Source organism: Telmatherina bonti (genome assembly GCF_933228915.1).
Source record: "Telmatherina bonti genome assembly, chromosome: 5".
Taxonomy (NCBI): domain Eukaryota; kingdom Metazoa; phylum Chordata; class Actinopteri; order Atheriniformes; family Telmatherinidae; genus Telmatherina; species Telmatherina bonti.
Genome location: NC_136623.1, coordinates 26,599,548 through 26,615,480, shown reverse-complemented (window position 1 = coordinate 26,615,480; position 15,933 = coordinate 26,599,548). Strand labels below are relative to the sequence as shown.

At 38.3% G+C, this 15,933-nt stretch overlaps 1 protein-coding gene across 1 annotated transcript in view; it reads left to right on the top strand.

Moving 5' to 3' along the window:
* The window catches only part of LOC306756543 (lysophosphatidylcholine acyltransferase 1), a gene marked incomplete at its 5' end in the record, with an annotated part of 19,702 nt that extends 5,850 nt beyond the window's left edge, over positions 1-13,852 (top strand). The window contains 13 exons of the mRNA XM_079241313.1: positions 896-1,035; positions 3,386-3,600; positions 7,791-7,903; positions 8,319-8,379; positions 8,693-8,751; positions 9,704-9,738; positions 9,961-10,015; positions 10,294-10,376; positions 11,745-11,870; positions 12,335-12,488; positions 12,779-12,877; positions 13,182-13,323; positions 13,520-13,852. Of these exons, the coding sequence (XP_079097439.1) occupies positions 896-1,035; positions 3,386-3,600; positions 7,791-7,903; positions 8,319-8,379; positions 8,693-8,751; positions 9,704-9,738; positions 9,961-10,015; positions 10,294-10,376; positions 11,745-11,870; positions 12,335-12,488; positions 12,779-12,877; positions 13,182-13,323; positions 13,520-13,752 (1,515 nt within the window). The 3' untranslated portion in view covers positions 13,753-13,852. The remainder of the gene's footprint in view (positions 1-895; positions 1,036-3,385; positions 3,601-7,790; positions 7,904-8,318; positions 8,380-8,692; positions 8,752-9,703; positions 9,739-9,960; positions 10,016-10,293; positions 10,377-11,744; positions 11,871-12,334; positions 12,489-12,778; positions 12,878-13,181; positions 13,324-13,519) is intronic.
* Positions 13,853-15,933: the final 2,081 nt, after the last annotated feature.

Genomic DNA, 15,933 nt, shown 5'->3' with positions numbered 1-15,933 from the left:
AAACTTCTTTTGCTCAAAATGAAACAAGCTGGTTTAAAGAATTTTATACTTTAAGAAGAAAAAAAAAAGTAAGTTGTTCATGGTGATGACAAGTACATTAGAGTGAAAAGGGAAATAGAACAGACACCAACATGGCTTCCTCAATGACAATGAGATAGTTTTAATATGCAGGATGGGGTTAGACACATTGTCTAGCTAAAAACCCACCTATTCATTCTTCAGCACAACCTATTTCAGCTTGTGATAATGCATCCCCAAGCAGCTTTCTAACTACCAAGAACACCTACAAGAAATCCTAAAAACAAGAGTGCAATGACCTGCCAGTGAACTCAGGAAGGAAGCTGAGTAAAAGGGTGAGAATAGTCAAAGCAAGCCATGAATACAGGAGTGAGATTGAAACACAACTGTCATTATCTTTCTAGACCAAGCCCAAAAAATCCTCCACTACATCAGTAGATCAATACAGTGTGCACATTTTGTCAGTGGTTGGGGATCCCCAAAAGGAAAACACAACTTACATTTTTTTCCAACCACTTTTGAAAATATCAGTCCACTGACTTCAGAAAGCAAATAAAGTGGGCTGACTGCAGTGCAGCTGTCAAACTGAAAGCATCTTCCCATCATTTGAAACTGACATATTAAAAACATTCAAAACCAAACAGGCTTCAACAGCAGTTTCATATGTGATGTATATATTTTATGCCATATCTTTTGCACATAGGGTAGCGTTATTGACCTGGGAATATTAGCAAAAGTACCGATTGTTCCAGGATGAAATGTTGCATAGTCTTGGCTCATATGCGGATTGCAAATCTATATTGCTAGCTGAAGAAAATGTCTGAGTTGGAATTTTCACTTTAATAAACTTCTTTCTTTCTCTTTCAATCTTTCACAGATTGCTTTAATGACAGTCACGCTATTCCCTATCCGTCTACTCATAGCTGCATTTATGATGCTGCTGGCTTGGCCTTTTGCCTTCCTCGCCTCAGTAGGGCGCTCCGAGACCACCGTCGAACCGCAGTGCCTGTGGAGAAGGTAGGTTCTTTGTTATTCTCATGTTTGTCTGAAAGCTTTGTATTTCATGCAGAAGTATGGCTCTTCCAATAGGTGGGTAAAACACTTTTCTCAGAAATAAGTCAGCAAATTTTCGATTTTCAGAGCAAGAGTATAATGCTATGGGCATTTGATCATCATGGCAAATGATGAACAAAGCTGCTTTCAATATCAAAAGACAGTTACATGGTTCCATAATGCTGCCTCCATATTTTTGTCCAATTGGCAACATTGTATATTAGGATTTTTCTTTTAAATTAAGATTCATCTTTGTACTTTTGGCTGTAACTTTGCAGTTCAAATCAAATTCGAACTCAACTGAACATCACTTTAAAGGGCTGCTTGTAATTTTATTATCTTTCTCACAAAGCAAGTTTGTAGTTATTAACTGGAGGTTCACTGTTTTTCCTACCTTTGAGTCGTGAAATGTCACTCATCTTGAAAATGAAGAAGTAGGATTTCTTAATAAGCAGAACAAGATAGGATGAGGCGTAATAAGGGTGGTGTATACACTGCTCAAAATAATAAAGGGAACACTCAAGTAACACATTGTAGATCTGAATGAAATATTTTTATTAAATACTTTGTTTCATAGTTGAATGTGCTAACAACAAAATAACACAAAATTATCAATGAAAATCAAATGTATCATGGAGGTCTGGATTTGGAGTAATGCTCAAAATTAAAGTGGAAAAACACACAACAGGCTGATCCAACTTTGATGTAATGTCCTTTAAACAAGTTGAAATTAGGCTCAGTAGTGTGTGTGGCCTCCATGTGCCTGTATGACGCCTTGGCATGCTCCTGATGAGGCGGCAGTTCTTTTCCTGATGGATCTCCTAACAGACCTGGACTAAAGCATTTGCCAACTCCTGGACAGTCTGTGGTGCAACTTGGCGTTGGTGGATGGAGCGAGACATGATGTCCCAGATGTGCTCAATTGGATTCAGGTCTGGGGAACGGACGGGCCAGTCCATAACATCAATGCCTTCGTGTTGCAGGAACTGCTGACACACTCCAGCCACATGAGGTCTAGCATTGTCTTGCATTAGAAGGGACCCAGGGCCAGTCACACCAGCATATGGTCTCACAAGGGGTCTGAGGATCTCATCTTGGTACCTAATGGCAGTCAGGCTATCTCTGGCGAGGACATGGAGGGCTGTGTGGCCCTCCAAAGAAATGCCATCCCACACCATTACTGATCCACTGCCAAACCAGTCATGCTGGAGGATGTTGCAGGCAGCAGAACGTTCTCCACGGCGTCTCCAGACTCTGTCACATCTGTCACTTGTGCTCAGTGTGAACCTGCTTTCATCTGTGAAGAGCACAGGGCGCCAGTGGCGTATTTGCCAATCTTGGTGTTCTCTGGCAAATGCCAAATGTCCTGCATGGTGTTGGGCTGTAAGCACAACTCCCACCTGTGGACGTCGTGCCCTCATACCACCCTCATGGAGTCTGTTTCTGATTGTTTGAGCAGACACATGCACATTTGTAGCCTACTGGAGCTCATTTTGCACGGCTCTGGCAGTGCCCCTCCTGTTCCTCTTTGCACAAAGAAGGAGGTAGCGGTGCTGCTGCTGGGTTGTTGCCCTCCCACGGTCTCCTCCACGTCTCCTGATGTACTGGCCTGTCTCCTGGTAGTGCCTACATGCTCTGGACACTGCGCTGTTACACACAGCAAACCTTTTTGCCACAGCTCGCATTGACGTGCCATCCTGGATGAGCTGCACTACCCGAGCCACTTGTGTGGGTTGTAGACTCCGTCTCATGCTACCACTAGAGTGAAAGCACCACCAGCATTCAAAAGTGACCAAAACATCAGCCAGAAAGCATCGGAACTGAGAAGTGGTCTGTGGTCACCACCTGCAGAACCACTCCTTTATTGGGTGTTTCTTGCCAATTGCCTATAATTTCCACCTGTTGTCTATTCCATTTGCACAACAGCATGTGGAATTGATTGCCAACCAGTGTTGCTTCCTAAGTGAACCGTTTGATATCACAGAAGTGTGGTTGACTTGGAGTTACATTGTGTTGTTTAAGTGTTTCCTTTATTTTTTGAGCAGTGTACATTTTGTTGTGTTGTTTTCCATTCTATCAACACTCACTGACCTCCTAGTGTAACTTTATACACAGCAACGAAACTAAGGTTTGTCTATTGATGTCAGTTATTATTGTATAAGTGGACACATGCTGTTCTCTATTGTGTTATCCAGTATTGTTGCTGCTAGAGGTTGCATTAGTCGTTTCAGCAAAATATACCATGCACAATGTTTTTAATTTACAATATAAATGACGAAAAATTGTCCTCAATCTTGCAAAATCCTGTTTCCAGACTGGTGGATATCATTCTGAGACTCATCATGCGGGTCATGTGGTTTGCTGGAGGTTTCCATTGGATGACTGTGAAAGGGCAAAGGGCATTGCCTACAGAAGCACCCATCCTCACCCTGGCACCCCACTCTTCTTACTTTGATGCTATCCCAGTCACAATGACAATGTCTTCAATTGTCATGAAGGCCGAGAGCAAGGACATACCTGTCTGGGGAAGTAAGTAAAAAGCTCAGATAAAGCTATCTTCTGTGCAATAACTTTAAAACTTATGATTTACAAGCTTGTAAGGGTGAAGAAAAGTGACGTCATTCTTTAGGATTTACAAAATCAATAATATCCAAACCAAATCTCACAGTATCTCAGATTTTTTTTTTTTCATCAAGATCTCTGACTCAGCATCTTCTAACTGCATTTTAAGAACTTAAACTCCAATTTTCAACCTTTTCTCAGCTGTTTTCATCTTGTATAAATCCACACAGAAGGAACTTTCAGATAGCACATGGAGTTGGTGCATATTCAGCCTAAAGCTCCATGCAGAGGTCAGGTAGGCCTTGCTCAGTCACAGACAGAACACACGCCACTCTGACAACATATCCTATTAACCAGTCTCCATGTGCACTTGCATTCCTTGTTGTCAGTGTAGGCATTGGCTCATATGTCCCTGCCAGGAGGACATACAGTAGAGGTCTATGGGTGTTATTTTGGTCCTCCTTTCTCCTCCTCCTGCTCTGCCTACTAAGTCAGCAATTTGCCACATTGTTACCTCCTGGCTAAATGCAGCTCAGCCAAGTTTAAAACAGCAGTAGCTACTTGCATTGCAAGATGGAACCCACACAATATTTGGGTATATTTTATCATGAGCAAAATATCTGTTAACAACACGCAGTTTGCCAAAAGGTATGCCATGTAATATCCAGTGGTATTAATGGCTATGTTCTGCATTTCATGATTTAATTAAGATTTATTTGTATAGTATTACTTAAGGTCAGCTGGTGCAAAGGCAGCATATGTTATCATGTTTACTCTGATATGACTTCCCATAGTTGAGTTTGACAGGTCCTTTTGGCCTTGTACAAGGAACCAAGCACCAGTGTATGCCAAGCAAGTGGAATCCAGAATAAGCATTAAGACATGATCAGCTACAGTCACGTGTGTCGTGTCTTACAGCACAGCTCTAATCCCTTCTTGTAAGCAGACTGCTCACAGTTGCAATCAGTTTCTTCCTCTCATTTTATTCATCTTGCTCTTTCCTAGAATGACAATACTGTCAGTCAGACATTGTTGCTTGCGCCACTGGATGCTCTTTTTTTTTTTTTTTTTTTTTTTTTTTTTTAGAGCTTTCAGGAATATTTATTTTGCACGGGTTTGGAAATGGTGCCAAATGTGTTCATGAACACCTGCAAACCATGAACAGTCTGTCTGGTCACAGTTCCTTTTTCATCACTTTGAATTGTTTGTAACTTTGTTTCTATCTAATACAAATGAGAAAAAGGTGAAATTGCCAGTTTCTACAGAGTTTGTCAGAGTTTTGCAATATTTTTAATGGTCCACGGTTTTTTTCTGTTTTCATCAGCTTTAGAGCCTATTAATGCTTGTCAAAGAAGACAGACGCAGCTGGACAGACATTTTTGTCTAGCTCCTGCATTATTTACAAGTGTCATAATACGTTTTCAGGGGCCTTCCATATCTGTTGCTTGATGCAGCAAAAAGATTAATACAATTGGAAAATGTGTGGCCAGAAGAATAGGAACAGGAAAAAGAAGATGACAAAGACAACAGCCATACAGAATGCAAGAAATTTTAAAGAAAGGCTGTGTGAGTGTGATTGGCATTTGGAAACAACTTCATAGTTGTGTATTACCGATGCCAACTGGTGTCTGAAACCGATATCCACTTACTAGTGGATGAACTGACTTCATAACCATGGCAACGTAAAAGATGCATGGTTGTATGACTGGAGTTGACATATGACTACGCTTGAAACTGCCCTGCCAATTCCATACATTATGGAACATAGGGAACCATAAAGGAGCATAAATGTAGCCTTTAGCCAATGAGCCAGCCATTTTTTTTAAAACAAAATTTAACAAATAGTAAAAAGAGGTAGAAAGTTGAGGTAAAGCATTTAACGGCTGAAGCTTCGTTAAATCTTTGATTAAATTAAAAACAAATGAAAAAAAAAAAGTTAGTCTTAATTCGTCAAATCATTTCTTTGAAAAAATAAATATTTGAGCATAAATAAAAATAAATTTATAGTATTTCACACAATAGCAAAGAGGAAGAAGCATAATGCAGTGTAATCTGTGTATACTTTCTCATTGTGTAAAAGCCCAACTAGGGATGGGCATTGAAAGTTGGGCTTGGCTAAAATGCTGTAGTATGTGCCATCATTCATGAAGCATATTTGTCCCTATCAAATAAAAATAAAAATAAAATAATAAAATACACTCTGTAATATACTATATCTGTAACCAACTCTCTCCCACCGAGTTATTAACTGCTTTCTCCTACTTTTTAGTGCACCTGCATAATCTGTAGTAGTGTAAATGATTTTCCTAAGATAAGGAAAGTGTAAACAGCAAGACCAAACAAACCATAAAAATTAAAAAGAATTGTGCACATTGCCCCACTTCCAACACTCATTATGCTAACACAACCCATCTTTGATATTCTTGATACTCCGAGGGTAGCAGCTGCAGGTTAGAATGAAGGAAATAGAGACGCTCTGCATCTTTACTTTGTTGGCCTGTACTGGATCCCGTAGGTAATCATCCAGCTGCTGAATAAACTTGGCTCCTTATCAGTCTCCTTGGAAGTTGGTCTGTGTGCCAAGGAATTCCTTTTAAATAATATGAATAACAAGTAGAAGTTGTAAAGAAGCCACTGCAGCAGTCTGTGTTAGAGTATCATAGATAAGTGAACATCCACTGTTTTCTCATCACCACCATGGTGGTTAAACAGCAATGTTAAACAGCAGCAAGACAACAACTACAGAGACACACACAAAACAAGCCTCATCCTGGTAGTTGTTTCATGAATATGTATATATAATATATACCTGCATATCAGTTGATAGAAAAAAAACCTGACAAATTTTGTCCTGATGTATCAGCGGTCCAATGTATCAATTGATCCCTAGTTTCTACCTTGTTTAAAAATATACAATATTCACCAGACTTCATCAAAAATGTTCAAGAGACACTTAACTACAGTCAATTTGTGCAGCTTTTTTTTAAGTAATTTTATTTAAGTGCCGTTACCCATGAGGCGCTGTTCACATTAGAATTTCAAAGCAGCCTGTGTTTCTCTGACCACAGGAAGAGTGAGCGTTTTGGGGTATTGAAAGTAGACAATTGTTGATGTAGTTCTCTAAAAACTAGTAAACCTCCTATACCCTTGATAAGGATTAATACTTTCAGTGTGAACGTTGATGTGTTGGTCAAAACACATAGATTCAAAGAATTGTGAGTTTGTATTTCTATTTTTTTCTGGAAAATGTTACAGTACAGTTTGTTCCAGTAAGAAAATAGTTTGCTCTATTGTTCCTCACAAACCTCACATTTCCTCTGAAGTGCTAACTCATGTCGGATTCTAAAGAAAAAACAAATGCTGCATCTTAAATCCATGTACTTTGTATGGCATTTGTATTTAATGACTGTGAGAATGAGCAAAATTGTAAAGTGCTTCATAGATTCTAGACCGGAAGTTAAAAGCTATTGTCTTAGTGTTGAGGATTTATATTCTACTGAACTCGAATTAGAAAGGGAAGCCAGACCTTTTTGTTTATTTGTAATCAGCACATGAGTCTCATCTGACTCATGTGACCACCTTTGAGGAAACACGTGGTACTAGCACACAGCTCTGTGTTAAAAACATGATCACAACGACACATCCACGTATAAGTTTAGCTTGGTTTGGTATTTCTGTTCTGTCCATAATGGCAAGTGAGCACAAGCACTGCAGTTCTGGCAGATACAGATTCTAAAATAGCGTCCATCTCCTGCAGTTTTCTTTTAGAAAAAGTTTAGTACTTAATGAATACCGTTTACTGTTAATGATCTGTTTTGCACAAGGGTGATGTGATTTTTAATTTAATAACCCTGCACAGTTGTTTAAAAGCCAATAAAATAAAAACTTGTTTGAAAATATTTACTTTCTGTCTCGCTTAACAGTTGCATTTTTTTTCTGAAAAGATCTGGAGTTAAGTGAATTTTATAAGGGCACTACTAACAAAGGCCCTGGTATAAAGAAGACCTTTTGATCATTTTTTTGATGAGTCTTTTTTGTATAATGACTTGTTTATGCTTTAGTTATTTATTATTTATTTTGTAGCAGCGTGTTCTTTAAGGCAATTGTTTCTGTATTATATAAATTTTGTCTATTCTTTTTTTGCTATCTGCTTTTAGCTTTGATAAAGTACATCAGGCCAGTGTTTGTTTCCCGATCTGACCAGAACTCGAGAAAGAAGACTGTGGAGGAGATCAAACGTAGAGCCCACTCTGGTGGAGAATGGCCTCAAGTAAGTGAATTTCTAATATATAAAATAATCATGTCGGTGCTATTAAATGGATGTAAAAGTGCAATTGATTTTTTTAATGTAATCTGATATAAATTTTTTGCAATTCACATTTTCCACACTTGTTACTGGATGCATGGTAGAAATTTCTGGTTGAATTTTCCTGTCAGCATAACTTGAGTTTAGATGGACTAATGAATTATTATAAAAATGAAATAAATGCATTTCACAAAACATACATATTCTGTATCTGGAATTTTTTTTCTGATCATGATTATTGTATTCTAAAAAATTTTAATATTTATTTTCATTAAAAATAGAAAAGATAATAATTCAAAATAATAACAAATGCTATTGCAGTAATGCATAAAGCATTATTCAAACAGTCTTAATTTACAATTTCTCCGCTTACCTGCAGATCATGATTTTTCCAGAGGGAACATGCACCAATAGATCCTGCCTCATCACGTTTAAACCAGGTACCTTAATTCATGCTTCTATTTACCCATTCTGAATATTTATTTGTTTATTTTTCAACACATTGTATTCAAATGTATTTTTACCCTCACATTCAAGAAGGAAAAAAAAAGCTGTCAGTGAAATAAGCTGAAACTGACAAAAGAAATAATAAATATGATTTATTTTTATTTTTATAATTATTATTATTATTATTATTATTATTTAGAAAAGTGCTCAAATTTGTCCAGGACAATTTTATTTGTTTGTTTTGAGTTGAAAGCTTGTTTTCAGTAATATCGAGTAAAATACATTCTGACAATTTTGTTCCTTTAGGGGCCTTCATCCCAGCCGTCCCAGTACAGCCTGTTGTGATTCGTTATCCTAATAAACTGGTAAGATTATCTGAGAATGTTTTCAGTGCCATTAATCAATATTCAACTTCCTGTCTTTGAGCCATGATCAGCTCGTATTAAAAAGAAAAAAAAAACAGTTACATGTTATATTTATTGGATATGAATAGAAATGTTTTCTAAAAAGTTTTTGTACACTCATACAACATGGAAAAAACTTTTTAGAAAACATTTCCATTCATATCCAATAAATTAAACATGTACATTCCAAGTTTGTGAAAACTGAGCATATATAACAAATATTAGTGGCTACAGCTGGACAACAGGGATTTTTTTGTTATTTTGTTTCAAAGGTTTTTTAATAGTTTAGAACTAAATAACTTGTGAAAGTTACAGTCAGCTTACTGTAGTGGATGATTATGGTTGGTCTGAAAATGTAATTTGCAAACCTTGTCTTTCCTTTACTCCTCGAATCCACCGAACGTGAAAGCGCTGCCATGTGGTTGCATCGTGCCTTTACAGCTGATTGTAATACTAGTCAACAGGACTGCTTTTACCAGTGTGTTGTAGTGCGTTTTCTGAAGCTTCCCAGAAGCGCTGTTGCTTTCCACTTCTCTAAAACGTGTCTGTTCTATTTTTGCCATTTTATTGCTTTGAAACTACTTCAATGTAGAGCAGAGTGGATCGTTCAGGCAGGAAATCAGCTGATGAAAACCAAAGCAGATCTGGCAGATTTTGCCAGTAAAAGACAACATGTCCACTTTGTTTGTATTTTATCCTGAAACGTCAACATTTCTTCTTTACCGGCAGCACCGGCACCAAGCTGTTAGGGGAGAGACGGTTTCCCTTGATAAATAACATCCTGGAAAACACTTTATCATGAAGGAGGAAAGCGGCGCACCCGGTCCGCAGTGCTTTCGCAGCGCTTCTGCATCCGGTGGATCTCCGGTTATTGATAATTAAGAGTCAATGAGCTTTTTATGTTCTTTTACAGGACACAATTACGTGGACATGGCAAGGGCCAGGAGCGTAAGTACTTTGATTCAGTTATTTATTCATTATTGTTAATATGTGCCTGTGATGAACTGGTGATGTTGACAAAATATAGTTAAAATCATACTTACCCTTTTAAAAGTCAAATATTTGCGGACACAACACAGCCCTGATTTTGCTCCTTTTATTTGAGCTGCGTTCTACTATAGTTCTTTTGCCAACATTTGTTGTTGTTCATTATTTTCTGCTTGTTTCCAGATTTGAAATCTTGTGGCTGACACTCTGCCAATTACACAATGAGTTTGTAATAGAAGTAAGTATGAAAATATTTCCGTGTTATTACAAGATAATGTTTTGCGTAGCCACAATGAGAAGTTTTTCAAGTTATCAAATATGTGCTGTCATTCTCTCTCTTTTTTTTTTTTTTTTTTTTTTTTTTTTTGTTATTGGTTGAGGTGAGGCCTTTAATCCAAGGCCTTGATTTTGTTTCCACATTAGGATTGTGGATTTATAGTTGCATTTTGTAAATATTTAATTTTAATTTGTTTTTATTTAAGATTTGACTTGTAGTTATTTTTGATTTGCCTACAGTTCCTTCCCATTTACACACCATCAGAAGAGGAGAAAAAGAATCCTGCGCTATTTGCCATCAACGTTAGACGAGTCATGGCTAAGTAAGTTAAAATATTGATTGCAAGATTTTTGTGACATCATCTGTTTCAGTACTAAGTTGGTTATAAATGCAGAAGAAAAGCTTTACTCATATGTCCCTAATGGGTGAAATTGCTATGATAGAATGATTGGATGATTAAACAATAAAATTAGGCAGTAATTTCAAAAGAATTTCTTGGTGGGTGCTAAAACTTGGTGTTCAGAAAATATTAGCTCAAACACTTTTTAACACAAGATACAAGAATACTTTATTCATCCCAGAGGGGAAATTCAAGGTTCCAGTACAACCTGACCAAAATCAGACAAACAAAGATAACAGGCCAGGCAGTCCTGGCGCCACCTTTCAAAAGAAAAGAACAGAAGTACATTAGGATCGAGGGTAGAGGGCAAAAAACAGGTTTCACCAGACTGGGCGGCTGTAGCTCAGGAGGAAGAGCAGTTGTCCACACTCATACCCCGATAGGCACATCGGGGGGCAGTTTGGGGTTCAGTGTCTTGCCCTAGGCATTTCAGGGGAAGCCTGGAATCGATCCCCCAACTTACCAGTTGAAGGTAAGTTGGGGGATCGATTCCAGGCTTCCCCTGAAATGCCTAGGGCAAGACACTGAACCCCAAACTGCCCCCCGATGTGCCTATCGGGGTATGAGTGTGTTGAATGAGTGTGTGTGTGTGTGTGAATGGGTGAATGTGACAAGTAGTGTAAAGCGCTTTGAGTGGTCTGTATGACTAGAAAAGCGCTATAGAAGTACAAGTCCATTTACCATTTACTGTTCCTCATGGGGGTGCAGTCCAGAGAAGGTGGTGAATGATAAAAGTGTGTCTCTAACCATAGGTGTGAGAGTGTGTGTTCAGTGATTGAGTCTGGGAACTATCCCCCAGTTCATGTCTGCCACCTGATGTAAACGCGGCCTTGAGAGCTGAGTTTAGTGATGTAAATGCGTCTTAAGAGTCAACAGTTAAGCAAACAATGCAAACAATGCTGATAATGGAACTATTTTTAACTATAACTATAGTTATAAATAATGGTTTCACACGCGGTGCAATCTGAACCATGAAGCTGCACAAGTTAAAGCACCTCTTTGCATTCCACTAGGCCCAGTGAAAGTGTGTTAGCAAGTGTTGATAGGTCTAAAAAGAATGACCAAAAGTGGAACCCAAATGTATCTAATGTTGTGCCTAAGTTGTTGAGACTGAATGTTATATGTTTTCAGTCATTCACTCAAGTTCTGCACAGTGACTGAACTATGCTGGTTGTTGACTTTATAGCTGCCACATCAGCTTCCACATTTGCCCTGTAAGCCTTCAGCAAAGTTAGTATTGATTTGCACACACTGATGTCCCATCATTGTCTCCTCTGTTTTTGCGCTCAGAGCCCTTAGGGTACCCATCACAGACTATTCATTTGAAGATTGCCAGCTGGCCATGGCCGAGGGCCAGCTGAGGCTGCCAGTCGACACCTGTCTGCTGGAGTTTGCCAAGCTCGTCAGGAGACTGGGGTGAGTCGCTTAAACTTCCCAATGTAATGCACCCATCAAAGGAGCAGGCTATTCAGCCAGCACACCAGGGTCTCGGTTTGTGGCAGCAGCATCGTAGGGCCTGGTTGTTTATTTCAGGATATGTCTGACTTGTGCTGGTTGTTCAATTTCCTGCTTCTCATGGACTCACCGAGTTGTTTGAGCTCTACATACGATTCAGTGGAACTCCTTTCTGACATGTGGGAGGAAGGAACTACCTGTATGGAGTTTGTCACCCTCCTTTCATCTGTCAGAGTTTTGTCAACGACAAGCTCGACTTGCACTTGCAGGAGAGTCTTAAAGTTTAAGTTTTAGCAAACATTACGTGCACAGCAACCACGTTTTTCTTCCTCTCTTTTTTTTCCCCCTTTAACAATGGTGATTCGATGACATTATTCATATTTTGTTATGGAGCATAATGAGGTTTCCTCCTTTTCTTGTGGCAGGTTGAAACCCCGGAACACTGAGAAGGTTTTGCAGGACTATGGGAACAGAGCCAGGAAGCTGGAAGGACAAAAGCTGGACTTGGAGGACTTTGCTCACTTCCTTGATGTGCCAGTTTCAGATATGCTGCGAGATATGTTTGCTCTTTTTGATGAGGTAAAAACTTCACTCACTCACAACCCACAGCAGCTCAACATCATTACAGACCATTTAGAATCCCAGTACTGTATTCGTGTACCGCAGTACATAATTAGAGATGGGTTGTAGGATGTAGAATTTCCTGTAGGTCAGTAATCTGCATTTTTATGTAAATATTTGAATGTGTGTGAAGTTTGTGATATATAGGATTGTAAAAACCAAACTATCAATAGAAATTATCTTAGTACATTTGGAAAATGATGCTGTTTTGCTCACAACCTCCATTTTCTTTTTCTTTTTTTTAACAGCATGAAGATAACAGCATGGACATAAGAGAATATGTGATAGCTTTATCTGTAGTATGCAAACCTGCCAAAACTCTGGAAACAATGAAGTTAGCCTTCAAGGTATGTTTTGTCTCGGGTTTTATGCTTCTCTATCAAGCAGAGCCAGCTTTTCTGTCATTGCTTTGATTCAGCATGACATTTGCTATATTTAAATGCCACACATTGTAGGTTGTCATAGTTTCTGTAATTGAAGTAATACAGTATTTTAGTTTTCCATCAGTGCATACTCTACTGACTCACTTGCATTTCATTTACATTATAGTGCATGGAAACATTGTTTTGGATCAGTTTGAGTTATTAGTAGTAGTGCTTTATATATGATTTCAGTGGAGCAACTTGCACAGTCATGTTTTCTGTTCTTCAGATGTTTGAGGCAGAGGAGGATGGTTCCATCACAGAGAGGGAGCTTGCAGTAATACTGAAGACAGCTTTAGGAGTGACTCACCTCAACGTGGCCCATCTGTTTACCACCATTGCTGCTGACGACTTGGGAAAGATTACATTTGGTGAGTGACTTGATATAACAGTAGTTTAAATATGTTTCATTTTCTACAGCTGTGTGCTTATGAAATTGAAAAAAGAAAATTCTTTCCCAGCCTCTCAACAGTGACGTACCTTTATTTAGCAGCTCTTGGGTCTAATCTTCATCAGCTTTTGACTAATGTTGCCTTTGTCTCTGGCACCCTCTTGTGGTCTTTCCAGACAAGTTCAGAGGCTTTGTGGAGGAGAACCCAGACTTTGCTGAGGACTATCTAAACAAGGAAAATGCAGGCCTTCAGAGTGGACCCTCCCATAGCCACCAAACACAAACTGACCCATCTACCCTAAACCTGCAAGGCACTGCCACGAGCAAGACATCTAACGGTATATGTCCCGACTTCAGCCCCAGAGACCGAGATGGCACACCAGATGCACTCCTAAAGAAACATAACTAAAAAGAGGTTCAATACTTTAGTTGGGAGCAAACACACCCTTCTCCTGGTGAGAAGAAGCTGTGTATGGTTAGTTAGTTGTTAGGAACTTGTCTGAACAGTGAGGGACTGAATTTCATCAAACAAAACTAAAATGAGGATGTTTACCCTTTTTTATTAGTACTGGGTCCATGAAATTTCTGAAATTACTTTCAGTCTGTAACAATTTATTTTATTACAAAGTCTTTTTTTTTTTTTTCCATTTATTTTTCCATGGGGTGAATTGTCCAAACGCCAAATGGCTTTCCGCCCCCTTTGTATACAATGCTTGAATACTTGAAGGGCAAGCACTTATTAGGATTCCTGGGGCAAATATTTTATTCTTTTCCTTGCAACGTAGAATTGTGCATGTTTTTTAACGCAAGGGAAACACGGCAAAAACAAGCCCTGGATTGTGAAGTGAGCAAAATCGTTGTGAATTCAGTGTTTGAGTCTTTTCTTTGTAACTTTTCTCCATTTCCTCTCTTAAATGGTAGCTGCCTTTTTGAATTGGAAGTGAAGAATGACTGGGCTCGTGTTATTTTGAGTAGTGTATACGATTATTTATCTGAAGAAGGAAAGCCTGAAGAAACCTGTGACGACTGCTGGACAACTTGAAGCGCGTAGCTTCAGTAGCCACATTTGAGGTTAACTCGGGTACGTTAATGGCAATGACTGCTATGAGCCAATTTTGTGTGTGTGTGTGTGTATGTATGTGCATGTGTGTAATATTTGATTTACCTCAGGGTTCAGTGACAAATGATATAAATGAACTCCTATGATGTCATCATTTTTGACGCTCAGTGGGTTATGTCCACGTGTACTCTTCATGACGGTACTCTCCTGTCTAGTCATTGGCCATTTCTCGTTTTCTTACACTTTTTATTTTATTTTATTTTATTTTTGTTCTTCATTTTCAAATCAAACTTTACACAATGTGGACCAAAAATGCATTGGGTGATCTCATTTGTCACCTGTTATGTTTGTACTGTCCTTGTGAGTCAGTGGTGTACATGTAGCCTAAAGGGAACAAACCGCATCGTGTGAACAATGACAGTTCAGTGGCTTTGTAAAGGCTAGGTCATGGCCTAATACTTCCCTTTCAGGATTACAAAGTCAAAACTTTTTCACCATTCCTGTCTTGTTCATGCTTGATATTATCCTTCAGTTTTTCTAAAGTCCTCCATGCAATGTTTAAGATCTGCACAAAAAAGAAGTGTGCAGTTATAAACACTGAGTTGTTTTAAGACAAAGCACCACTGCATTTACTACCCCTTTATTACCCATTTACTACTACATAGTATTTAAACCTCATATTAGTTTGTCATCCACAACAGTTTGATTTTAGCTTCTTGGCACACATACATGTAGCCTTTGGCTATAAAATGTATTTATAATCGGAGATGAAGTGGGCCCATGCTTTTTTATTGGAACTTAAAATGAAGGAAAGTATGAGAGAAGTTTCATCTCATATAAGGCCAGTAGTGGAATTGATAATTCAACTTTGGTGGTCTTTAAATTATTGCTTTTATAGAAAAAAAAAAGTTTTAATGTAAAGGTTTATTACATCTTTAACATTTTTCCATTTATCCAAATTTCCTCTATCTTCTATATTTAATAGAGGAAACACTAAAGATGTAATAAGCCGACACTTTGATGTGTGGACAAACTTCTCTGCTTCCTTGTGTCATCAGATTCATACCCTTATGCTCCTCTTTCTTTTCCTCTTCAAACACAGTGCTTGTTGACTGTGTTGCTGCCTCTGAAACTAAACAGTGCTTTACATTCTAACACTTCATCAAGTAAATAAAAATCATTAAAGGGAATACCTCTCTTGTATAGATGAAGTGACACATTACAATCAAATTCCCTTTCTTTTGTTTTCCCAACCTCATTCCAATCTCATTCATGACCATACGTTCTGTGTATGTATTCTCGTTTTGGCTTTCAGTAAAGCAATATTTCTCATTTCTTAAGCCTTCTTAAGATGAATGCTTTTGAAGAGTTCTAATATGTATTTTGAATATTCCAAATGCAGGACATTTAGTGAATTTTTGATATACGTATATGAATAATTTTTATTTTCACTGCCATGACAAAGATCTGTGATCTTCTTTGCTCAGCAGATTGTATTGATAGTAACAAATGAGCCACATTTTTTTTCCC